Raw genomic sequence first — 26,892 nt, 5'->3', positions numbered from 1 at the left:
TTTTCTGTGTCTTGACCTGTTGCTGCATTTTTTAATAGTCATAGTTGGCTATATTTGCTGCTTTGGGGTTACGGCAGGTATACTAATAAATAGCATCACACAGTTTCTGCACACCCATGATGCTGTTACATCATTACATTAGCTCCGCCCATACAATGTCATGGCCACGCCCATTTGTTGGCATGGCACGTGCCGCAAACACCCCCCCCCCCCCCTCGATTGGCACTCAGTGATAAGTCGATTTTGGGTCGCAGTTTGGGCACTCTGCCTCTGAAAGGTTCTCCATCACTGACCTAGCCTAATAGTGTTTCCCTGGAGTCCCTGCAGAGTAGCAGCACAGCGCACTTACCTGTCCAGTCAGCACACTCCCTCCTTTTTCCTTCCACCAATCTCCCTATGACCAGGCGGTGTTCCGCAAGTACACACGTGCAGTTACTCTGCCGGGGCCTGGAGAGGACCTTTGACACAATTTATCTGTCATGGTTTTAATATTCCCACCAAGAGGTTTTAAATACAATACACCCCTTCAGCTTCGTAGCATAACCCCTTTGCTGTATCAGGCGGATGGTCTTACAGCATACGTGCAATATACACTGTGCCATTTCAGTACCGCAGGTAGTATTGCGCGCATGCTTCACTTCTTGATCACGTGACCACTACCTTAGAAGAAGAACCTGAACTGAAAATAAAAATGTAAAATAACCATAGACAGGTCATACTTGCCTTCTGTGTAGTCTACTCCTCATTCTCTTCTCCTCTCCTGCATCCCATTTGTCCACTGTGATCAATGGAATTCTCTGTCCTCCATTGTAAAAATGGCCATTACCCCATAACAGCTTCCTGGTCAGCACACTGTTAAACTGCAATATCACCCACTTGAGCCATAGGGAACCATGAACATTACCTTGCACATTCAGTTGTAACTGACAGCAGCTGATATATAACTGACATATTTCAGTTCTGACAAAATATTATCAGAACTGGAAGGGATCACTGAAGAAAGAAAATGGTGAACTTCTGAGAGGAACTGATGGTGAGGTTAGTATGTAATATTCATTTGCAGCTACATCATGTGTTAATTTTAAATAACTTTCCTCGCTACAGGTTCCCTTTAACTTCCCCCACATGACCTTCAAAACCAGTCACGTGATTACCCACTCGATCTTTCGCCCCCTCCGTTCCCCTTGATACAGGAATAAAATCGGCCGCAGGAAACACAAGGAATACAGTTTCAATAGCCTTTATCACAACAAAATGGTCACATGTGTGAACACTGTCAGTTTATACCTACAGCAAGATTCCGGCCTCTAACTCGAGACCTCCACAACGTCGCCACCGTGCATAATGCTCTTTAGCGAGTTACAATGTGACGGACACACCCACTATACACATTTACAATGAAGCGCATGGGCTTGCGATGAAATACTTAGTGTGAATTTAATACGTGCAAGATATTCTTTAATCCCTTCACCTGCCAGAGGCAGAAACACTTTTGATGCCCCGCCCTCGGCAGAGGGGCCCGGGGGCCCGCACACCGAACACCTAAAACACTTCATGGCCTGAAGTGATGAGGTCATGCGTGGTTTTGCAAGTCTTCAAGTTTACAGCCTCGCATTCCAGAAAGTTCCAGAGATGAGAGTAACAGCTCGGGGAGGGAGGAGCCCTGCGGCCATCACGAAGAACAAAGTCCTGTCATCCGCTGAAAGACTCGATGTCGCTACGCGACTCAGCAGCAGAGGTCTGACATCTTGACAAAAAGGAATAAATCCCAGCAGAAGACTCCAATTTACCTTCCCGTCCTCTGTGGCCCACCCCCGTTGTCCCCCACTTCCTGTCTCGGCCACATTTCCAAGGAAGGGCCATGACAGCCAGGCAGCGGAGATGTGGCGTTACACAAGATGGCAGCACAAAGATGTCAGGAATCGCTTGATGGAGAGAAGAGCCTTACCCAAGGCGATAGGCCTTCCTTTCATACGGACATCGTTTTCACAGTAGAAGGTTTATAACTTGTGGAAGGGAGGGGAGGGGGTGAGCCTGGTTGGAACCACTTGCAGCCAGTGGGCTTTGGAGGCAACAGGCCCACCAACATCTGGTCCATAGCACTGCAGCCCCCTTCTCAATTGAGTTCACTGTACATTCCGGGAGTGTGTGGGGCCGGGGCTTTCGGTTTCTTCTTCTTACTGGTGCCTGCACCCGCCGTGCTGCCCATGCTGATGTGGCTGGGTTTCTTCTTCTTGGGTTTTCTTGTGTCTGAATTATTTGTACCTGTGCAGCAGAAAAACAGAAGATCCAGATCAATTACATGATACAAAGAGATGTGGCTATAGCAGAGATTACACTGTGAGCCCCTCGGAGGGACAGTTAAGTGGCAAGACAATATATACTCTGTGCAGCGCTGCAGAAGAGGTCAGCACTATGTAAATACTAAAAAAAGGCATTGTTGGATCCTAATAATAATTATTAACCATTTTGCATGCAGACCTCCCCCCCCCCCCCCCATGGACCTAAAGAGTTATGTCCCTATTTGATCAGCAATAACTTTATCCCTATTTATGACGCCATATATTGTGGCATATAAGTCAACTTTTTAACCCCTGAAAATCGTCATACACCAGGTGTCATTGATGCCGGGTGACTCGCCCTATCCTGTTACCGCCTCTCAGATCTCGCTGCTGAGGTCTGTAGTGATGCGGTGCAGGCGCACATGTGCGAGAGCCTATCCTGTTACTGCCTCTCAGATCTCACTGCTGAGGACTGTAGTGAAGCGGTGCAGGCGCACATGTGTGAGATCCTATCCTGTTACCGCCTCTCAGATCTCGCTGCTGAGGACTGTAGTGAAGCGGTGCAGGTGCACATGTGTGAGATCCTATCCTGTTACCGCCTCTCAGATCTCGCTGCTGAGGACTGTAGTGAGGCAGTGCAGGCGCACATGTGTGAGATCCTATCCTGTTACCGCCTCTCAGATCTCGCTGCTGAGGACTGTAGTGAAGCGGTGCAGGTGCACATGCGCGAGATCCTATCCTGTTACCACCTCTCAGATCTGGCTGCTGAGGACTGTAGTGAAGCGGCGCAGGCGCACATGTGTGAGGTCCTATCCTGTTACCGCCTCTCAGATCTCGCTGCTGAGGACTGTAGTGAAGCGGCGCAGGCGCACATGTGCGAGATCCTATCCTGTTACCGCCTCTCAGATCTCGCTGCTGAGGACTGTAGTGAAGCGGTGCAGGTGCACGTGTGAGATCCTATCCTGTTACCGCCTCTCAGATCTTGCTGCTGAGGACTGTAGTGAAGCGGTGCAGGCGCACATGTGCGAGATCTGAGAGGCAGAGAGGGAGGTAAATAGGATGCAAGGGCGGGGCCAGATGGGTGAAAGAGGCGTGTTTTATGGGCACAGTGCGATCACTTCTTCCATACCGCTCTGATAAACAGGGAGAGCTAACCAATCCGCTTAGGGAGAGTTGACTAATCCAAGCAGTCAATCGCCGGTATACTGTTATATACTGAGTACCACATACAGTACAGCACCAGAATCTGTTCATACATAGCACCAGTAGGTTATTTTTTTTTGTGCGTTGGAAGAGGGGTCTTCATACATGCCGAAAAATACAGTATTTTTTTTCCTCTCCAAGGCACACAAGGCTTTCAATGTATGCCCTTTTTTATTTATTTTTTACCTCAATTTTGTTTTCTATGCATTTTAATGGGGAAAAGAAAAAAAATAGAGAACAGTTTAATTTTGTACCAATTCCAGTTTAAAAGTTAAAAGCACTACTGTAGGGGAAAAAAAAAAAAACAAACAATGTTTCACTATGAACTGAGAAAAAGAATTTAATGGTAAAAATCAATCTTATTGGCTCAGGGAACATATATTCCCTTTCACCAGTTAGTGCTGCAGCAGATAGCGCCAGAGGTGTGCCCATGAGCAATGCCCAATCCTGCACAGCTATGCTTTGGTTACAAGACGGATATCTACGTCCTCGTGGCTTAGATGAAGTCATAGAGAACAGATATACTGTAGTGGCAGATAAAATTGTTAAACTAGCAACAGCATTCATTCCAGTGCTAGAAATAGGGAGTGTACTGAGGAAGGCTCAGTATACGGTTTAGTAAAATTAAAATCTGGGAACAAGTGATCTGTACAGGGGTAACCATTGATTCTGTTGTCTTAAGGGTGGGTGCACATTCAATTCTAATTGGTCGTTTGTACCATTTCAATGCAGTAAGGGGGGCAATAGATGTGGAATACTAAGAACAGATTGAGCAGGTAAGTTCTTATACTACATGGCAGTGGTAAAATTGGCCACTTTAAGTTGAATGTAATTGGTCTCTAATCTACTGTAACACATTTCAGTTAGAATTCAGAACGGTAGCAGATTTAAAAAATAAATAAATTATAACATAACATGTTTTAGGACAACAGTGTGCAGTCTACCCCTGCATCTGCTTCTGGCTGGGAATGGGGTGGGGTCTCGATACAACACTGGTCTGAGTGGTGCCATTGCCAACAGAGCACACAACTTACATCATGCTTGGCAACAGAAGCCCAGATTCAGTAGTAGAAGTTCAGCAGTCTGGAGGATCTGAAATGGCTTGGGATACTTAAAGTGGTCTAACACCCAGCATTTCAACTTTGCTTTAAAAGATTGCTTACAGCTTATAAACTATTATGCCAGATTTTTTTTTTAGCAGAAATTCACTGAATGGATTAAACATGACATTTTAGTGCTGCATTTAGCTAGAAATCCTCCTCCTTGCTTGCTTGTTTGTTACATTGTAGACAGATACATTTGTAACTAAACAAACACTGCTCTGAGAGAACAAAGAGGGCTTCCCTGGCAGGCTTTTCAAAGGTCTATTTGTATTCCAAATAAAGATACATTTGTAACTAAAAGATAAGAACGGATGCAGATTCCTAGTTGAATCAAACACTAAAATGTCATGTTTAACTCATTCAGTGAATTTCTGCTTAAAAAAACAATCTGGCATAATAGTTTGTAAGCTGTAAGCAATCTTTTAAAGCAAAGTTGTAATGCTGGGTGTTAAACCGCTTTAAGAATACATACTCCTAGGGTTTATGGCCCAGTTCACATCGTCACCTAAAGGACAACTGTAGCGAGAGGGATATGGAGGCTGCCATATCTATTTCCTTTCAAACAATTCCAGTTGCCTGGCTGTCCTACTGATCATCTGCCTCTGAGGGCTCGTTTCCACTATCGCGAATCCGCATGCGGATTCGCACATGTAATGCAAGTGGATGGGCCCGTTTCCACTGTAGCGTTGTTGAGGTGCGTTTTTTCAGCGGTGAAAAACGCACAAAAGAGCCGCAGAATTCGCCTGCGAGTGTAATGCATGCGAATCGCAGGCAATGTATTTAATAGGGAAATCGCATGAGTTTTTCTTACGCGTTTTTTTACGCGATTACGCATAGGAAACAATGTAAATTAACACAGGCAGTGACATTGTTAAAAACGCATATAGCCTAACCGCATGCGTAATCGCGTAAAAAACGCACCTGCATGCGATTTCATCAGCGGTGGAATCCAGGCGATTCCGCACCGCAATAGTGGAAACGAGTCCTAATACTTGTATTTCTAGACTCAAACACATGATCTGCATATGCTTGTTCAAACATAGTCAGATCTGACTAGATTAGCTGCATGGGAATAAAAATCGCCGTTTCCCTAATCTCAGTTGGTTAAAGGATACCTGGGGTGACATGATGAGATAGACATGTGCATGTACAGTGCCTAGCACACAAATAACTAGGCTGTATTCCTTTTTTTCTTTCTCTTCCTGAAAGAGTTAAATATCAGGTATGCAAGTGGCTGACTCAGACAAGAAGTGACTACAGTGTGACCCTCACTGATAGGAAAAAAAATTTATATTTGGAATTTCTTAGCAGAAAATGGCTACTGAGAGTAGGAAAGCGATAAAAAGGGAAATTTCTTATCAGTGAGGGTCACACTGTAGTCACTTCCTGTCTGAGTCAGGACTGAGTCAGCCACTTATATACCTGATCCTTTTTTTCTTTCTCTGCCTGAAAGAGTTAAATATCAGGTATATAAGTGGCTGACTCAGTCCTGACTCAGACAGGAAGTGACTACAGTGTGACCCTCACTGATAAGAAATTTCCCTTTTTATCGCTTTCCTACTCTCAGTAGCCATTTTCTGCTAAGAAATTCCAAATATAAATTTTTTTTCCTATCAGTGAGGGTCACACTGTAGTCACTTCTTGTCTGAGTCAGCCACTTGCATACCTGATATTTAACTCTTTCAGGAAGAGAAAGAAAAAAAGGAATACAGCCTAGTTATTTGTGTGCTAGGCACTGTACATGCACATGTCTATCTCATCATGTCACATGTCACTTCAGGTATCCTTTAACATTGGCTCAGTTCGGATCTGTTGCGGTAAAGCCTGCTAAACTGACCTTTTTTTTATTCCAATGTGAACCGGGCCTTACTGTGGGGGACATCTACTACTCCATTCATAGTACATTAGGCCCAACAAACCAGAAGCTTAACCTTTTCGGGACCGCCTCTATGAGATTCTACGCCGCACTAGTGGCTGTTCTAGCCTGATGCGGCGTAGGATCTACGCCGGCCCGCAGTTTCCGCTCCCGACGCGATCGTGCGCACCCGGAGGGGGAGATTAAGCTGTCATATGACAGCCGACATCTCCCCCGAGTGATCAGCAGCCATCGCGTATGGCTACTGATCACATGATCACTACGATCGCCGTCGGATCGTAGTGATCAGTTTGACAGCTCGGCGGCAGGGGGGGAAAGAAGAGGATCCACTCACCTCCCTGCCGTTCCTGCGACGATCGGCGCCCCCCTCCGCTCTGGCCGGCATCTCCGCTCCATCTGACGTCAGCGCTGGGTCCCGGCTTGATGACGTCATCAAGCCGCGACCCGGAACTGCTCGTCAGACAGAACGGAGATGCCGGCCGGAGAAGAGGGTCCCGTGCGGCTCATCGCTGGAGCCTGGAAGGTGAGTGAAGGCTGCTGGCAGAAGGGGGAGCACCTGCCACCATGGGGGGGGGGGGGGGGGGGGGGACACAAATCGGGCAGCCACAGACGGGTACCGGCCGCCTGACCCCCCCAAACGCACACACCCCCTTCCCGCGCAAAATGCCTGGTCCTTAAGGGGGGGTAGGTGGCCGGTCCCGAAAAGGTTAAGGTGGCCATTAAAGAGAATCTGTATTGTTAAAAATCGCACAAAAGTAAACATACCAGTGCGTTAGGGGACATCTCCTATTACCCTCTGTCACAATTTCGCAGCTCCTCGCCGCATTAAAAGTGGTTAAAAACAGTTTTAAAAAGTTTGTTTGTAAACAAACAAAATGGCTACCAAAACAGGAAGTAGGTTGATGTACAGTATGTCCACACATAGAAAATACATCCATACACAAGTAAGCTGTATACACCCTTCCTTTTGAATCTCAAGAGATCATTTGTGTGTTTCTTTCCCCCTGCAGCTATCTTCCACTGAAGTGTCAGGCTGTTTCTTCCTGCAGAGTGCAGACAGCTCTGCCTGTATGTAATTCCTCAGTATGTGAAAGCCCAGCCAGCTCAGAGGAGGATTTATCCAGCTTGTAAAAGATAAGAGAGAAGAGAGAAGCTGCACTAATTCTAAATAACACACAGGCAGTGTGCATAGGGGGGCCTAGAAGGGGGAGTTCATAGCAGAACCACAACACTGAAGAACTTGGCAGCCTTCCAGACACAGGCTGACAAGTCTGACAAGAGAGAGAGAAGTTGATTTATTACAGAGATGGTGATAGTAGAACATGCTGCAGTAAGCCAGAACACATTAGAATAGCTTTTTGAACTTGTAGGATGATAAAAAACAGGATGCAATTTTTGTTACGGAGTCTCTTTAAATGACCAATTTCTAGCAAAAAAATAGTTCGAGCGATCAAATTCTGATTGGACGAAAAATCGTTCAATACACCATCAACTAAGCAATCATTTCTTCCTATCTATCACGACCAACAAGAAAATCAAAATTTTGGTTAGACGAAAATTCAATTGGACGATTGTTTTTATAATCGTTCATTATCGCTTGTGCCCATCAACTGAGATTATTTATAACCAATCCGATCAGAATTTGATCGCTCGAACGATTTTTCGCTAGAAATTGGACCGTTAAGTGGCCAGCTTTAGACTCATGTGCCAGAGATTTCAATAATAAGCTTCCTGCATGCATCAACGAGTAGGAATTCTATTTTAGTGTTAGAAGTAGTACAAGCAGCCTGGGGTGGGGGGAGTGAAGTGGAATGCTCCGCCTCCCCATATAATGGTCTGACTGGCTTCTAGACACTGGCGTGGCCACCCCCACCTCCCCGATTCTTACTGGCTTTGGACGACGCAGAGTCTGACGGCGAGATATCGGAGGATCCATCCCATGGAAGCCGACCCATCAGCGTCTGCCCCTCCACGTCAAAGCTGTCATTATCCGTGCTGCCATCGGGCTCTGGGAGGGATCTAGGAGAGGACAGGTCAGTATGAACGATGTGCAATAAACCACACACAACACAGGCCTACAAATGTCACACCGCACAACAGAAATCACCTTCACCTTTAGAACATAGAAGTGTCAGATTGCATATTTATTAACTTTTAATGCAGACTGCCTGGCTGTCCTGCTGATCCGCTGCCTCAAATACAGAGTTTCCCCTAAAGTAAGACATCCCCTGAGAATAAGCCCTAGCAGGAATTCCTAGCATGCTTGAAATATAAAACATCCCCCGAATATAAGCCCTAGGAGCAGCCCACATGACACCAGCAAGTCACGCTCAATACAAAGCCTGGATACAGGACAGCAGCAGTATAATGTGAATTCTACAGTCCTGTATATGTGTCAGGCAATTTGTGTTGTTGTTGGAGCCAGCCCTCCTGATCTGTCCTGATAAGCAGCAGCAGCACTTCCCCTCTTCCCAGGACACACAGCTTATCCTATCATAGCTCTGGGGAGCCTGACTGAGTTCTCTGCCTGCAAGAAATAGACTCTTATCCACATGATCAGCAGAATCAAGTAAGAGCCAATATCTGCAAACCACAAGCTCTGTGCATGCTGCTTGTGTTTCACCATGGCATATACATTTTATGTAGGAAAACTACCAGCGTTTCCTCCCAAAATAAGACATCCTCTGAAAATAAGCCCTAAAAACCATGCTTGTTTCAGGTGTGCGATTCAGACACTAATGCATTAAAGTGAATCTGAAGCATTTCCTAAAACAAATAATTTAAAAAAGTTAAGATACTCACCTAAGGAGAGGGAAAGCTCTGGGTCCTATTGAGCCTTCCTGTTTTCCCGCTCCCCTTGTTCCACCGCAAGCTCATCCGTTCACATCTCCCACTGCGGGAGGCCTTGGAGCCCGGGTACTCCCAAAGATGGGCGACTCCGTACTGTCCATGTGTGAGAGAGTGTCCCCATCAGCCGGAGACTGCTAACAGGGGAGCCAGCAATGGGACGAGGGGACCAGGAGAGGAACGGGAAGGCTCTATGGGACTAAGAGCCTCCCTCTCCTTATGTTTTTTTGTTTTAAGAATCGCGTCAGATTCACTTTAATAGTCAGCAGGACAGCCAGGCAACGTAGTTTAAAAGAAAATAAATATGGCAGCCTACGTATTTTTTTCACTTCAGTGGTCCTTTCAAGAGGACCTAAACTCTTCCACAGGGGAGTGGGGAAACAGATAAACCCACCCTGTGTGTATTTAGAGATAACATCCTGTCTAATTCTCCCTTAACTGCTAGTAATGAGCCATTGTAATTTGAGCTGTCATCGGTCTGATCTGTGCAGGTGTGCCGGTCAGACAGGCTATATGTCAACAGAGGAAATTAACAGTTTCTGTGCTCCCGTGAAACCAGGAGGTAACCACTCTGCCGACTCTTAGTAGGAGTTCTGAGGGTTGCAACAAGTTTGTCTGTAAAGGTTATTATGCGGTTTGCTTATATTTTAGAGCAGAGAAGAAGATCTGGGTTTAGATCCGCTTTATTAGTACGGTTTGGTGATTTTTCTACCAATCGTACTTGGAAGTGAATGGTGCAATGTAATAACAAGACTTACGCAGAGGATCCTAGGAGGTACACCCGGACCGATCTACGCTGGTCATCTGTATGCTGCGGACACCGTAGTGACCTGGAAGAAAAACAAAACGCCGTCACAAGGGAATATTCTTATCTCTAACAAGATAATGTCTGTGCTCCATACAGTACTGCATCCTCATTATGTACATCATATTGGGAAAGTCACCACTTTGCACTGAAAATAGGTAATGTTTTAATGATAGTTTGTTTCAAGCTTTAAATAGGATAAAGAAAAGGTTGAACCCGCCGGCAAGGTTTCACCATTGTGTTCAGGTTCTGCCCACTTCCTGCCCTTTAAAGCGATTGTCCAAGCAAGTGAAAAAAGATCCACTTACCTGGGGCTTCCTCCAGCCCCTGGCAGCCGTCCTGTGACCTCGCCGCAGCTCCGGTGGCTCCCAGGTCTTCTCCGCTGGTGCAGCAGACCTCGCCAGGTTGGGTTCCGGGTCGGCTTGTTCTGCGCTCCACAGTGCGGGTCATGTGGTCCCTCCGGCGTCATCAGGACGGTACTGCGCAGGAGGCGCAAAACTACTGCGCCTGCGTAGTATCGTCCTGATGACGTCGGGTAGACCACGTGCCCCGCACTGTGGAGCGCAGAAGACGCCGACCCAGAACCCGACCTGGCGAGGTCTGCTGCACCAGTGCAGATCGCTTATTAGAGGTGCTGCACATGTGAGCTGTTGCTCATTTCAGATGCAGCCTTAGTGGTATGCGCTGGCCCTCTCCTCGCTGTCCATTAAAATGTAAGTTACACATTTTTGCTTAGCTGCTCCCAAGGTTATACATATGTGGTTTTTAATTTAGGTTAGGCCACTTGCCCGGAGGTCTGCCTCACTGTGGCGCAAGTGTCCAGTATATTATACTTTGCATGCAAACTATAGTGGAAGCTAAAGTTCCTCCATAGTATAATAAATGTAGCATTTGTTTTGGACGCAGGGCATGCATTTTCAGCCTAATAGAGGTGGTGCATGCCTGAGCGATTAACCAGTCAGTTGCAGCATGTTTTTAGGGATGCGCAACCTCCCCCCTTCAATAATTTTGCACCAGCGGAAAAGACTGGGAGCCACCGGAGCTGCGGTGAGGGCACAGGACTGCTGCCATGGGCTGGAGGAAGCCCCAGGTGTTTTTTTCCCACTTGCTTGGACAAATCCTTTAAGGTGCCCATGCATCAAACATTGTATGGGCAGATCAACCAAGAGAGAGATCTTTCTCCGATCTTAGAGAGAGGTTGGCTTGCCCATACACCGCAGGCCGATTCCCGATCCATTTCAGCATGAAATATCTCTGGAATTCGCTATGTGGCGCCGCATTCTCCACCATCCCTCCAATGTTAAGTGTGACATACGGCTTCTAAGCTCCTTCAAATGCAAACCTAACTTTAGTGACCAGCCACACCCTCTACGTCCCTCGTGGCCAGACAGGCCAATGTGCAGTCTCACTCTATCCCATACATGTCAAACTTTGGCCCGTGGGCCAAATCTGGCCCTCAGAGTCATTAAGTTTGGCCCTCAAGTGGGTTCCCCACATTATGTTTGGCCCACTGTACACCACCAGGGAAGCTATATAGGGGAGGTTGGGGAAAGCACTAAACACTAGGGAACTGTATAGGGGAGGGTAAGGCCACTAGACACCAGAGAATTATATGGGGGGGGGGGGGGGGGGGGGACCACTAGACACCAAGGAGCTGTATAGGGGTTGAAGGGCGGCATTAGACACCAGGGAACTTTATAAGGTGGCCAATAGACATTGAGGTTGGTCCCAGTGTTCAATTTCGGCCCACTTTGTAGTTGAGTTTGACACCCCTGCTCTATCCCCAACCACAGCTATAAGGGTGCATTTTCCACTGGGAAGCACAACTGTACACACAATCGCACTCCACTTGCACTGTGAACTTCTCTGCAGTGGCGTAGCTAAGGAGCTGTGGGCCCCGGTGCAAGTTTGACAATGGGGCCCCCCCCCTCCAAGCACTCTATACATAACAATTGATACGGCGCACCAAAACCTGCCAATGGCAACTACAGTGTCAGAGGTGCAAGAAAAGGATGGGAAACAGTTTAAGGATTACCAGTATTCAAAGTATCTATAGAAGTCATTATTATGGGCACAGGACCAATAGAGAGCTAATACTGTAGTTGGGGGAGGGCCCTTCGGGGCCCCTCTGGCCCAAGGGCCCCGATGCGGTCGCTACCTCTGCAACCCCTATTGCTACGCCCCTGCTTCTCTGTGTAACAGCAAGATTGTGATTTAAACAAAAACAATTTTGTACAATTGCCGGCCTGCACAAATTGCACTAGTGGTAAACCAGCACTAGGATTCACATGTTAATCGCAGTGCCGTTGCACTCCCCAAGAGGACCACGGCTTGCGTAGCGGATCGCAGCTAGTGGAAAAGGTCCCCAAGCCAGCCCCTGCATCAACGGAAAGGCCACGCTATGGTCAGGTGAGGCAGAAGGGACATTGCTACAGTTGCCACCAGCTGGCTCCCATAAGGAAAAGGCCAGATGTAGCGGCTGTCTGTACCCTTTCTCTTAGTAGACAGGTGTCAGGCTAATAATTAAGGGAAACCATATCAAATTTGTTACTGAGCAGTTACCTGTAAGGGGCAGCACAGGGGACATGATCCCTACTCCAGCTCTGCAGAGGTGAATAAGGTACAACAGTATCGGGATAAACCACATTACCCTTAAAGCGGGTCCGAGATGAAAAACTAACTATAACAAGTAACTTGTCTATAAATCTTTTCTAAAGTTTAGATGGTTTATACAGCAAATCTAGCTGCAAACAGCTTCAATAGAAAATAATTATTTATTCCTGTGATTCAATGACAGCAGCCATGTTCTGTTTGTCACAATACAGGGAGTGCAGAATTAATAGGAAAATGAGTATTTTGACCACATCCTCCTCTTTATGCATGTTGTCTTACTCCAAGCTGTATAGGCTCGAAAGCCTACTACCAATTAAGCATATTAGGGGATGTGCGTCTCTGTAATGAGAAGGGGTGTGGTCTAATGACAACACCCTATATCAGGTGTGCATAATTATTAGGCAACTTCCTTTCCTTTGGCAAAATGGGTCCAAAGACGGACTTGACAGGCTCAGAAAAGTCAAAAATAGTGAGATATCTTGCAGAGGGATGCAGCACTCTTAAAATTGCAAAGCTCCTGAAGCGTGATCATCGAACAATCAAGCGTTTCATTCAAAATAGTCAACAGGGTCGCAAAAAGCGTGTGGAAAAACCAAGGGGCAAAATAACTGCCCGTGAACTGAGAAAAGTAAAGCGTGCAGCTGCCAAGATGCCACGAGTTTGGTCATATTCCATAGCTGCAACATCACTGGAGTGCCCAAAAGCACAAGGTGTGCAATGCTCAGAGACATGGCCAAGGTAAGAAAGGCTGAAAGGTGACCACCACTGAACAAGACACACAAGCTGAAATGTCAAGACTGGGCCAAGAAATATCTCAAGACTGATTTTTCTAAGGTTTTATGGACTGATGAAATGAGAGCGAGTCTTGATGGGCCAGATGGATGGGCCCGTGGCTGGATTGGTAAAGGGGAAAGAGCTCCAGTCCGACTCAGACACCGGCAAGGTGGAGATGGAGTACTGGTTTGGGCTGGTATGAAAGATAAGCTTGTGGGGCCTTTTCGGGTTGAGGATGGAGTCAAGCTCAACTCCCAGTCCTACTGACAGTTTCTGGAAGACACCTTCTTCAAGCAGTGGTACAGGAAGAAGTCTGCATCCTTCAAGAAAAACATGATTTTCATGCAGGACAATGCTCCATCACACGCGTCCAAGTACTCCACAGCGTGGTTGGCAAGAAAGGGTATAAAAGAAGAAAAACTAATGACATGGCCTCCTTGTTCACCTGATCTGAACCCCATTGAGAACCTGTGGTCCATCATAAAATGTGAGATTTACAAGGAGGGAAAACAGTACACCTCTCTGAACAGTGTCTGGGAGGCTGTGGTTGCTGCTGCACGCAATGTTGATGGTGAACAGATCAAAACACTGACAGAATCCATGGATGGCAGGCTTTTGAGTGTCCTTGCAAAGAAAGGTGGCTATATTGGTCACCGATTTGTTTTTGTTTTGTTTTTGAATGTCAGAAATGTATATTTGTGAATGTTGAGATGTTATATTGGTTTTTACACTGGTAAAAATAAATAATTGAAATGGGTAAATATTTGTTTTTGTTAAGTTGCCTAATAATTATGCACAGTAATAGTCACCTGCACACACAGATATCCCCCTAAAATAGCTAAAACTAAAAACAAACTAAAAACTACTTTCAAAAATATTCAGCTTTGATATTAATGAGTTTTTTGGGTTCATTGAGAACATGGTTGTTGTTCAATAATAAAATGATTCCTCAAAAATACAACTTGCCTAATAATTCTGCACTCCCTGTACACTGAGGCAAGCTGTTCTGCATCTCCAGCCCTCAGTCTGTGGAAAATTTCACTCCCCCTCCCTCTAAAATCTGACTAGTAACCTCCTCCCCAGACTGAGCTCCCATAAGCCCTTGCTACAGTGCCAAGGCACAAGAGGAGCTGTGGGCGAGGCTTGTTTAGTTTATAGGGAATTAAGGGAAAGTATTTGGCTTGAGGAATGCCCTATAAACTATACGAAAGGAACACAATTATGCAATGAGTAAAATTGACTAATTGTTTGGAAAAAAAATCAGCTGTTTTCTGCATTTCTGTATGTGGTAATGCTTTGCGACTTGAAGCCCAAAAGGGTAACATTTGAACATTCTGGATTACTAAACTGTCACAGCAGGTATTTAGATCAGTGCCTGAAGAGGGCCCTTACCCTTAAAGAAATCCTGCATTTTATAGGCCAGCAGGACCACCAGCAGAACTCCCATACTAACCTCGTGCACATCTTCTTTGTATGTTCTGATATTACTCCGCATTGCTAAATAAGAAAAAAAAAAGAAAAATGAATAAAATATGCAGTCCAGAACAAACATATTAGTTAGAGGAGTCACAATGGGGACTGGCCAACAAACGTGACATCGAGGGGGGGGGGGGGGGGGGAAATGGGGGTACACCTGTGAGATAGTCCATAATCCACCCACGAATAAACAATCCTGCTTCTTCAAAAATCCAGCTAGAGGCTAGGTATTGACCCATGGATAAGCCTCCCCACGTCATTGGACGCCCACTTAGAACCATATGCAGCAGAGCAGACTCCAGCTTGTCCATAGTTTATATCCATCTCTCCGGGCACCACCAGCACTCCTTACATATCTTAGGACTCCTTTCAAGACTCACTGTCACATGATACACTGAAGCCCCCCCCCCCCCCCCCCCCAAAAAAAAACACCACGCAGCAAAGGGCAGATGTCTGTCCTCCGAGAATAAGTTATAAAAATAATGCACCCAGCTCATGCTCTACAATTCTCCCGTGCGTCCGACGCGCACCCTTAATCGGTAGCCAAAGAAAGCAGGAGGCCCTGCGGACATGAAGGGTGTGAAGATCTTGCTCACAAGTAAGCCGACCCCTATTTTTAGTTGTTGGCTTACCTGCAAGTCGACACTAGAACATCTCACGGGCCATTTCTTAAGTTACGCCTAGATGATATTTTCATACCTTATATAAAATGCCCTTTAAGCCACCAGAAAGCAAGAAAAATACGCAATTATTTTGGTAGTGCTTTTTGGTACTTTTTCAATTGCAAAGTGCTGAAAAACTACTTTAAAGAGAAGATGAAAGATTATCTCCTAGAATTTATAATAACTTTTTAGCACTTTGAAACGGAAAAAGAACCATAAAAAGTAGTTGGAATAGTACTATGAGAATTATTTTGTGTATTGGTTTGCTTGCTAGTAAGTACAAAGACAGCGCAGGAGTCTGCCAGGAAATGTTAGAGCACTTCACGCTTCCCTCTGCTGCAAAGCTTCATGGAGATATGCATTTCATTTTTCAGCAGGACTTCGTGCTTTTGGCAGTGTGACCAGGTGCAATACATGGTTTAATGACCATGGTATCAACATGCTTGATTGGCCAGCAAAAACTCACCTGACCTAAATCCCTCAAAGAATCTATGGGGTATTGTCAGGAGGAGGAGGAGTGATACCAGACCCGAAAATGCAGAGGAGCTGAGGGCTGCTAGCAAAGTATCCTGGGCTTCTATAACATCTCAGCAGGCATACATTTGAAATCGGCGCAGGAGACTTGGGCGCAGGATACAGCTGTTATATGACTGATCCTGCTGCTGCACAAGTCCCGGCCGTATTAATTACTATTCCCCCTCCAGGCCCACGTGGATAGTGGGGAATAATAGAATTCGGCTTCCAGCGATTGCTGGAGGCCGAATTATTGTGTTTTTTTTAAGAAACTTCAGCTCAGTCTTCTGACGGCGCCGACATTACTCACTGATTAGGCATGCCCATGAGAGGTGCACCTCTCATACGTAATGCCTTTAAGCCAGACGACTTCCAACAAAGTCGTGCAATGACCCCTCTGGAGGAGCCTCTTGCAATGGCCATGCGTGTCACTTCCTCTTCCTGCTTCATTCAGTGATGCACTTCCCTAATGCTGGATACACACCATGCATTTCCGCGTCAAATGCGTCCATCGATTCGATTATTTCCGAGCATTTCGATGATTTTTAGGTCGATTGCCATGTAAAGTATGGCAAATAGACCTAACGATCCATCGAAGCATGAATCGGACATGTCAGAAATAATCGAATCGATGCGTATCGACGGACGCGGAAACGCATGGTGTGTATCCAGCATAACAGAGAAGACGGGGTGACCCAGAAGTTATCACATAGCCAAGATGGCAGCCTTTTTAAAAAAAATTGAAACCAAATGAAAACTATTTGGTGTAGAACGGCGATTCAGGCATCAAATGAAAGAGGAGAGCACAAGCTACAGAAAGGTATGCATCTTTAAGTACTTTGCAATACTGGTTGGAGTCTTAAAGGCATGTCCATGAGAGCGGCTCGGAGTCCCTATAAGTTAGTATATCACGTAAGACCAATTAAAATAGTAAATACAATCTATAATTGGATTTTTCGTTGCCTGCAAGCCATAATCAGCAAAAGTTAAGAGAAGCCCTTGAAATCTACCACTCCAGAGTGCAGCAATCCTATATTCTATAGGTTTCACTTTTTAAAAAGGGGGAAATAAATTAACTTTTTGATGATAATCTAATTTGTTGAGCTGCACTAGTATAGTAGGTTTGTCGTTTTTGTACACGCAATGGTGTTTGCATGCGAATCCTTCAGATTTACCCATCTAATGTCCCATCATTATCTGCCCAAAAGAAAAACAAAACAGTAAGCAGGCCAAGCACTTCAGACTGTTTGGAGTAACTGCTAATTGCCCTGTGGCACCTACACAACCAGATGAGCCAGTCTATGGACTGACATAGCAGGAAGAGCAATTCATTCCTACATAACTCAGGCAATCACATTCTAAACGTTTTAGAGCAGGGGTCTCAAACTCAATTTACCTGGGGGCCGCATGAGGCAAAGTCAGGATGAGGCTGGGCCGCATAAGGAATTTCACAATCGCTGCGCATCGCCGCCTCTGCCCACCCCTCTCACTCTTCCTTCACAGAGAGGGGCGGGGAGAGGTGGCGATCCGCCGCGATTGACATCAGGAGGGGCAGAGCTGAAGCTGAAAGCTCTGCCCCTTCCAGGAAATGCCGGCGGATTGCCCCCCGGGCGATTTGGGGGCTCTGCAGCCCTCGTTTAGCGGCGGGGATGCAGCGGATTACTTGGGAGCACTGAAGCGAACTATAAGGAAGCTTTTGCTGGCGAGGGCCACAAAATATTGTATCGAGGGCCGCAAATGGTCCGCGGGCCGCGAGTTTGAGACCCCTGTTTTAGAGATTTCAATATGCTTTAAAAAGACACCTAAAGTCGCGTACACACGCGTACACACGCGTACACACACACACACACACACACACACACACACAAACAGTCTTATCAGTCTGCCGACAGCGTGTACACCCGTCCTACTGTCAGCAGAACGTCCGCCCAGCGGGAGTGTCTGGCGGACCAGTCGTTAGCTACAGTATGGCATGTGTACGCACCTTAAAGTGAGAGGCATATGGAGGAGGCCATATTGGTTTCCTTTAAATACCGGTTGCCTGGCAACCTGGTGATCGCTATTGGCTGTAGTAGTGTCTGAATCACACACCTAAAACAAGCATGCAGCTAATCAAGTCAGACTTCAGTCAGAGCTCCTGATCTGCTGCATGCTTGTTCATGGGGCTGACTAAAAGCATTACAGGCAGGCAATTTGAATTGTAAAATAAAAAAAAAAATTGAAAAAATAAAGAAATGTACTAAAAACCATATACTGTATTTTGTACATGACAACTTGTTGTACGTTTGTAGGTATGGGACATTCGTAGCTGGAGGCACCTGGCTTGTTACACAGCTTATTTCAGTTACTCCTTAATTTTGCCTGATTAAAGGATACCCAAACTGACATGTGACATGATGAGATAGACATGTGTATGTACAGTGCCTAGCACACTAATAACTGTGCTGTGCTCCTTTTTTTCTTTCTCTGCCTGAAAGAGTTACAAATCAGGTATGTAAGTGGCTGACTCAGTCCTGACTCAGACAGGAAGTGACTACAGTGTGACCCTCACTGATAAGAAATTCCAACTATAAAACTTCCCTCTGGATAAACAGGGATATGTGAGGGTGGAGGCTGGTGTGCCTTCCTCTGGATCAGCAGGGATATGTGAGGGTGCAGGCTGGTGTTGTGCATTACTCTGGATCAGCAGGGATATGTGAGGGAGCAGGCTGGTGTTGTGCCTTCCTCTGGATCAGCAGGGATATGTGAGGGAGCAGGCTGGTGTTGTGCCTTCCTCTGGATCAGCAGGGATATGTGAGGGAGCAGGCTGGTGTTGTGCCTTCCTCTGGATCAGCAGGGATATGTGAGGGAGCAGGCTGGTGTTGTGCCTTCCTCTGGATCAGCAGGGATATGCGAGGGTGCAGGCTGGTGTTGTGCCTTCCTCTGGATCAGCAGGGATATGTGAGGGTGCAGGCTGGTGTTGTGCCTTCCTCTGGATCAGCAGGGATATGTGAGGGTGCAGGCTGGTGTTGTGCCTTCCTCTGGATCAGCAGGGATATGTGAGGGAGCAGGCTGGTGCTGTGCCTTCCTCTGGATCAGCAGGGATATGTGAGGGAGCAGGCTGGTGTTGTGCCTTCCTCTGGATCAGCAGGGATATGTGAGGGAGCAGGCTGGTGTTGTGCCTTCCTCTGGATCAGCAGGAATATGTGAGGGAGCAGGCTGGTGTTGTGCCTTCCTCTGGATCAGCAGGGATATGTGAGAGAGCAGGCTGGTGTTGTGCCTTCCTCTGGATCAGCAGGGATATGTGAGGGAGCAGGCTGGTGTTGTGCCTTCCTCTGGATCAGCAGGGATATGTGAGGGAGCAGGCTGGTGTTGTGCCTTCCTCTGGATCAGCAGGGATATGTGAGGGAGCAGGCTGGTGCTGTCCCTTCCTCTGGATCAGCAGGGATATGTGAGGGAGCAGGCTGGTGTTGTGCCTTCCTCTGGATCAGCAGGGATATGTGAGGGAGCAGGCTGGTGTTGTACCTTCCTCTGGATCAGCAGGGATATGTGAGGGGGCAGGCTGGTGTGTCTTCCTCTGGATCAGCAGGGATATGTGAGGGTGCAGGCTGGTGTTGTATCTTCCTCTGGATCAGCAGGGATATGTGAGGGTTCAGGCTGGTGTTGTGCCTTCCTCTGGATCAGCAGGGATATGTGAGGGTGCAGGCTGGTGTTGTATCTTCCTTTGGATCAGCAGGGATATGTGAGGGAGCAGGCTGGTGTGTCTTCCTCTGGATCAGCAGGGATATGTGAGGGAGCAGGCTGGTGTTGTACCTTCCTCTGGATCAGCAGGGGTATGTGGGGGTGCAGGCTGGTGTTGTACCTTCCTCTGGATCAGCAGGGATATGTGAGGGAGCAGGCTGGTGTTGTGCCTTCCTCTGGATCAGCAGGGATATGTGAGGGTGCAGGCTGGTGTCGTGCCTTCCTCTGGATCAGCAGGGATATGTGAGGGAGCAGGCTGGTGCTGTCCCTTCCTCTGGATCAGCAGGGATATGTGAGGGAGCAGGCTGGTGTTGTACCTTCCTCTGGATCAGCAGGGGTATGTGGGGGTGCAGGCTGGTGTTGTGCCTTCCTCTGGATCAGCAGGGATATGTGAGGGTGCAGGCTGGTGGTGTGCCTTCCTCTGGATCAGCAGGGATATGTGAGGGTGCAGGCTGGTGTTGTGCCTTCCTCTGGATCAGCAGGGATATGTGAGGGAGCAGGCTGGTGTTGTACCTTCCTCTGGATCAGCAGGGATATGTGAGGGTGCAGGCTGGTGTTGTGCCTTCCTCTGGATCAGCAGGGATATGTGAGGGTGCAGGCTGGTGTTGTGCCTTCCTCTGGATCAGCAGGGATATGTGAGGGAGCAGGCTGGTGTTGTGCCTTCCTCTGGATCAGCAGGGATATGTGAGGGTGCAGGCTGGTGTTGTACCTTCCTCTGGATCAGCAGGGATATGTGAGGGTGCAGGCTGGTGTTGTACCTTCCTCTGGATCAGCAGGGATATGTGAGGGTGCAGGCTGGTGTTGTACCTTCCTCTGGATCAGCAGGGATATGTGAGGGAGCAGGCTGGTGTTGTGCCTTCCTCTGGATCAGCAGGGATATGTGAGGGTGCAGGCTGGTGTTGTGCCTTCCTCTGGATCAGCAGGGATATGTGAGGGAGCAGGCTGGTGCTGTGCCTTCCTCTGGATCAGCAGGGATATGTGAGGGAGCAGGCTGGTGTTGTGCCTTCCTCTGGATCAGCAGGGATATGTGAGGGAGCAGGCTGGTGTTGTGCCTTCCTCTGGATCAGCAGGGATATGTGAGGGAGCAGGCTGGTGTTGTACCTTCCTCTGGATCAGCAGGGATATGTGAGGGAGCAGTCTGGTGTTGTACCTTCCTCTGGATCAGCAGGGATATGTGAGGGAGCAGGCTGGTGTTGTGCCTTCCTCTGGATCAGCAGGGGTATGTGGGGGTGCAGGCTGGTGTTGTGCCTTCCTCTGGATCAGCAGGGATATGTGAGGGAGCGGGCTGGTGTTGTGCCTTCCTCTGGATCAGCAGGGATATGTGAGGGAGCAGGCTGGTGTTGTACTTTGTTCTCTGGTTGAACTCGATGGACGCATGTCTTTTTGCAACCCAAATAACTATGTAACTATGCAACACTTTCCTATCAGAAAATGGCTTCTGAGAGCAAGAGGTAAAAGGGGGAATTTGTCAGTGAGGGTCACACTGTAGTCACTTCCTGTCTGAGTCAGGACTGAGTCAGCCACTTACATACCTGATATTTAACTCTTTCAGGCAGAGAAAAAAAAAAAAAAGGAACACAGCCTAGTTATTTGTGTGCTAGACACTGTACATGCACATGTCTATCTCATCATGTCACTTCGGGTATCCTGAAGCAGGTCACACCTGCGAAACGTGTCGCACAGGATATAGAATAAAGTGATTTTTATTTGAAATCAACCAAATAGAGTCAGCTATGGGGAGGCAAGTCATCACTATCTGCCTTTTTAAACTGTTTTAGTGCATATTAATCTTCTTGGCTCCTCTATTGTACTAATATTTCGAGTGTTTATAAGTGTAGGAACATCTGTAATCTAGTCCATATTTTCTATATCTATTATTGCTTCTGGACAGGTTTAACCACTTCAGGACCACAGTGCTAAACCCCCCTAAAGAACAGGCTATATTTTACTAATAGGGCCACTGCAGCTTTAAGGCCAAGCTGCAGAGCCGCACAACACAGCACACTACTGATTACCCCCCCCCTTTCTCCCCACCAGAGCTCTCTGTTGGTGAGGTCTGCTCGTCTCCCAGTTTTTTTTTAATATAAATATTTATACTGTTTTTGTAATGAAAAAAAAAACACGTTTTTGTTGCCTCCCCCAGCCAGCCTATCACTGCTGATCGTTCTTTTGTGCCCCAGCTGTGTCACATGGCTGTCCCCAGTACAGCGCTGCTGCTGATCGCAGCGCTGTACTGTGTAAATAGACGGCGATCACGCCGTTCAACAGTCTCCAGAGCGGCAATAGCTGAAGAGGGGGCGGAGCTCCCCCCCCCCCCCCCCCCCCCCGAGAAGGAGATGCGCGCGTATCCTGCGCGCGATCTCCTTCCCTAGCCAGCTCCAGGACCTGACGCCAATTGGCGTTAGGCGGTCCTGGGGCTGCCACCGACCACGGTGGTGGGGCAGTCTTCTAGTAGTTAAGTTGGCCATACACTTTTTTTTTTTATTTAGCAGATTTTGATCAATTAACCCCCTCTACACCATTCAATTTCAGGCACGATTGATCAAATTCATTAGATCGATTAAATCTGACATGTCCGATCAGGATTCGATTGATTTTGTGATAGCTTTGCATTGAAAACTAGCCAAAAATCGATGACACGATTGATGGAATCCCGATCGGACATGTCGGATTTAATCGATCGAATTTGATCCAATCAAATTTGATCGATCACACTTGAAATTGAATGGTGTAGAGGGGGCTTTAGATTATTTTATGAAACTACCATACACCATTCAATTTTCAAAGCAAATCAACCTAAATTTTGCAACAAATACGATCAGATTTTTTATTGGAGGGGGAAAATAAAAAAAATAAATAAAAAAAGTCAGAGTTCACTCCCTGACTTGCGCCAGGGAGAGAATGTCAAAACTGCTCGGGAAAAGCGATTTTACCAGCAGAGGCGCAGCGCACGGTGGAGTGCCAGGAGTGGGGGCACAACAATGCTTGTGTTTGCGATTTTAGGTGCGAGTGAAGCCTTGGGGTGCTTTATAAACGAAAGCCGTGAGGTCTGTACAAAACTGGTGAAAAGCTCTAGGGTGGATTAGACAAATCCATGGATAAAGTAAGAGAAATTCCTTTAAGCTGCAATGTGACCGTCTCCACATAACACCGCATAATCTGCAAGCACTTTCCCAAGTCACCCATAACCACAAACGCCTTGTGTCAGCAGCAGTCACAGGAATGATGGGACAGTCCCTATGAAAGCACTCTGCAGGGTAGCAGCACAGAGAAGGGACAGACCTGGGGCTGCTCTGATGTATGGACTGTGACAAGGAAAGAAACAAACGTCCATGTGACCTCCTCCTAACCAATCAGGTGACAGCTGCTATAGATCTGCCTTCCCCTCCAGCCCTTGTGCAGAAGGTTCAGTGTTCCCAATGCATGCTATGACTGGTACCCCTGGCATGTAAGCTCCTGGTCTGAGTGAGAGATGGAAGCTGGGCATGATCACACTCGTAGAGGTACACCCCCAAGCCAGGGATAATGAAGAGAGCCACACACAGGCATGATCTCTGCCACACGTGCGTCTACAGGAAGGGATTGTTCGCACAAGGAGAAGGTGATGGCTGTGGGTTCTATACTGGCACACATGGCCGTGCTGTCCTGTCTGTAGTAGCACCGACCCCATTCAGTGGCACTCACACCTACAGCAGTGCGTTCCCACAATGCACTGCAACACTTCTGTGCGGTCACACCAGGCATATCAGAAAGAACTATCGCACATTCCTATAGACACTATCTGCATTGTGGTGTACCGCACAGCGAGGACAATCCCCGACACCACTGACAAGCCAACATCCTGTGTGGTCCACATCGTTACACAAGTGTACTTTCAGCATTAAAGGATACCCGAAGTGACGTGTGACATGATGAGATAGACATGTGTATGCACAGTGCCTAGCACACAAATAACTAGGCTGTGTTCCTTTGTTTTTCTTTCTCTGCCTGAAAGAGTTAAATATCAGGTATGTAAGTGGCTGACTCAGACAGGAAGTGACTACAGCATGACCCTCACTGATAAGAAACTCCAACTATAAAAACACTTTCCTAGCAGAAAATGGCTACTGAGAGCAGGAAAGAGATAAAAAGGGGGAAGTGTTTTATAGTTCGAATTTCTTATCTTTGAGGGTCACACTGTAGTCACTTCCTGTCTGAGTCAGGACTGAGTCAGCCACTTACATACCTGATATTTAACTCTTTCAGGCATAGAAAGAAAAAAAAAAAGGAACACAGCATAGTTATTTGTGTGGTAGGCATTGTACATACCCATGTCTATCTCATGTCACTTCGGGTATCCTTTAACATGCTGCATCAATCACAAATTTCCCTCTAATCAATAGAAAGTTATGAGTTCTTCCCTGGACAGACCACATTGTATATTGTTACCAGGTAATCTTCTTTACCAACAATCTGTACGCCAAATCTACTGGACTTGCAGTCTGCTGATGTGACAATTTCTAATGAATTCTGACTGAACTGACTTAAGGCCCATACACACGTCTGATTTTTGCGAACGACGGGTCGTTTGAACGTCCAGTCGTTCGCCCGCCAAATCGGGTCGTGTGTACAGACTGTCGTTCGCATGATAAGACTGAGTTTGAGCGATCGCTCAAACTCAGTCTTATCACGCGAACGACAGTCTGTACACACACACACACACAATTTGGCGGGCGAACGACGGGACATTCAAACGACCCGTCATTTGCAAAAATCAGACGTGTGTATGGGCCTTGACGTGTGTTTTAGGACTGGAGTGTAAAAACTGATCGCACTTTTGGTGATATTTATGCACCTGTATAAAAATGCAAAAAGTTTTACAAACAAGTATAACTGTATACTAAGTACCGCCCCACATCCCTTTTCACACTGTATCCAGCACTCTGCAGTGGACTGTATACTTCCCTAGGTAGAGGAATGCATTGCACCAAATCACTTCCTCCTAGCAGGACAGCCTCTGACTTCCAGCCCTCAGCTCTGTGTGCAATCAGGTATGAGGAAGAACGCTACGGATACTACATAACTATTACATCTCGGCAGTCTCTGTATTCTGGCATCAGATATAGGATATATAGTGTTGACATGGTGGAGGTGAGGTCAGGTTCTTTACACCAGAATACTACACTGCCAGTTACTCAATACAGGTACTCCCCGGTTAACAAACGAGATAGGGACTGTAGGTTCGTTCTTAACCTGAATCTGTTCTCAAGTCGGAACATTGTGCCATCTCTGTCCCCTGTGCCTCCAGTGTCCCCCTCAGTGTCACCTCTGCATCTGCTTATTCAAGTTTAAAAGTCATTTTTCCTTTGATTTTTTTTTAATAGATTTCTTCAAAAACAAAGTTCAATTTGTAAAAAATAAAATAAAAAAAAAAAAAAGTTTTGACTTATTTCCATGGAAACAAAGAATCCATGCTGTTCGTATCGGCAGGACGTTCATAAGTCAGGTACTACCTGTAAAACTATTTTATGAAAGGTAAACGGGGGGGGGGGGGGCTAATTCACTCTACAAGCGCTTTTCTAAGAGTTTTGTAATTTTAAAAGCTTCTGCTAATGTTATCCTATGTGTGTGTTCACACTGGAGCAATGCAATTTTGTAAAAATCCCCCATAGGATTGCATTAGAAAGAGCTTTTAAAATCTCTAGCATTTAACCACTTTCCCCTCCTAGACGTAGAGTTACGTCCAGGAGGCCGTGTGCGCTCCCGGCCGCGGATAGTTAGCCCAGGAATCAATGAATCGGGCCATGGTGCTCGATCACCAATTCGTCTCCTCTGCAGAAAAAGCGTACATGTTAAGCTTAGAGTGATGTCATGTAAACAATCTTGTGGCCAAAAAGTAAAACTACATCTACATTAAAAAATTAAACAAACATTTACATTAAAAAAAATTACTATTTACAAATTACTATTTACATCCCACCCTCCCAAAAATACCCAAATAAAATGTTTAAGAAAAAAAAAAAAAAATATTTAACTAAGGGTCTAAACTTTGTAAAGATGAAATTTCTATTTTTATTTTTTTTTATTATAAAGTTGTAAATAGTGATGGATGCAAAACGGAAAAAATGCACTTTTATTTCCAAATAAAATATTGTCGCCATACATTGTGATAGGGACATAATTTAACCACTTAAGCCCACAGGGTTTACATTTTTTTTGCATCTGAGCAACTTTCACCTCCCATTCATTTGCTAATAACTTTATCACTACTCATCACAATGAACTGATCTATATCTTGTTTTTTTCCGCCACCAATTAGGCTTTCTGTGGGTGATACATTTTGCTGAGAATTTATTGTAAATCCATTTTAACAGGAATATTAAGAAAGAAATGGAAAAAAATTATTATTGCTCAGCTTTTGGCCATTATAGTTTGAAATTAATACATGCTACCATAATTAAAACCCATGTAATTTACCAGTTTGTCCCGCTTATTACACCATTTAAATTATGTCCCTATCACAATGTATGGCGCCGATATTCAATTTGGAAATAAAGGTGCATTTTTTCAATTTGCGTCCATCACTATTTAGAAGCCCATAATTTATTAAATCATATTGATATACTCCTTTGACATGCATATTTAAAAAAAGTTCAGACCCTTAGGTAACTGTTTTTTTTTTTTTTTTTTTTTTATTTAAATTTGTATGTGGGTATTTTTTGGTGTGGGAGGTAACAGGGTTTTTTTTTAATGTATTAAAATGTATTTATTTAACAGTGTGTTTTTGGTTTAATTTGCCATTTGGCCACAAGATGGCCAAAGTCAAAAAGTCCTGGGAGCGATCGATCTCGCTCCCAGGCAGAAGAAAGGAGACCAGAGCTCAGAAAAGCCGCAGCGACGCTGTCGGCTTTTCTCCGGGGGGGGGTCCGATCAGCAAAAGGGATTTATAATCCCTTTCACTGATCGGTGGGCTAACGGCCAGCAGCGGGGGAATGCATGGGAGGGACCGCGGGAGCCCACGCGACCCGCGGGAGTGCGC

The 26,892-nt window shown here is 46.2% G+C and overlaps 1 protein-coding gene across 2 annotated transcripts in view; it reads right to left on the bottom strand.

The window, feature by feature from the left end:
- Positions 1–1,224: 1,224 nt before the first annotated feature.
- ATXN7L3 (ataxin 7 like 3) overlaps positions 1,225–26,892 on the bottom strand; it is a 70,015-nt gene continuing 44,347 nt past the window's right edge. For both annotated transcript variants that reach the window (XM_068263663.1, XM_068263664.1), the window contains exons 10-13: positions 14,957–15,000; positions 10,070–10,141; positions 8,353–8,483; positions 1,225–2,265 (exon numbers count right to left, since the gene is read on the bottom strand). In XM_068263663.1, the coding sequence (XP_068119764.1) occupies positions 2,117–2,265; positions 8,353–8,483; positions 10,070–10,141; positions 14,957–15,000 (396 nt within the window). In that variant the 3' untranslated portion in view covers positions 1,225–2,116. The remainder of the gene's footprint in view (positions 2,266–8,352; positions 8,484–10,069; positions 10,142–14,956; positions 15,001–26,892) is intronic.

This window comes from Hyperolius riggenbachi, chromosome 12 (assembly GCF_040937935.1).
Source record: "Hyperolius riggenbachi isolate aHypRig1 chromosome 12, aHypRig1.pri, whole genome shotgun sequence".
In the NCBI taxonomy this organism is placed as follows: domain Eukaryota; kingdom Metazoa; phylum Chordata; class Amphibia; order Anura; family Hyperoliidae; genus Hyperolius; species Hyperolius riggenbachi.
Note: the sequence above shows the minus strand (reverse complement) of the source record. Positions and strands in the feature narration are given on the sequence as shown.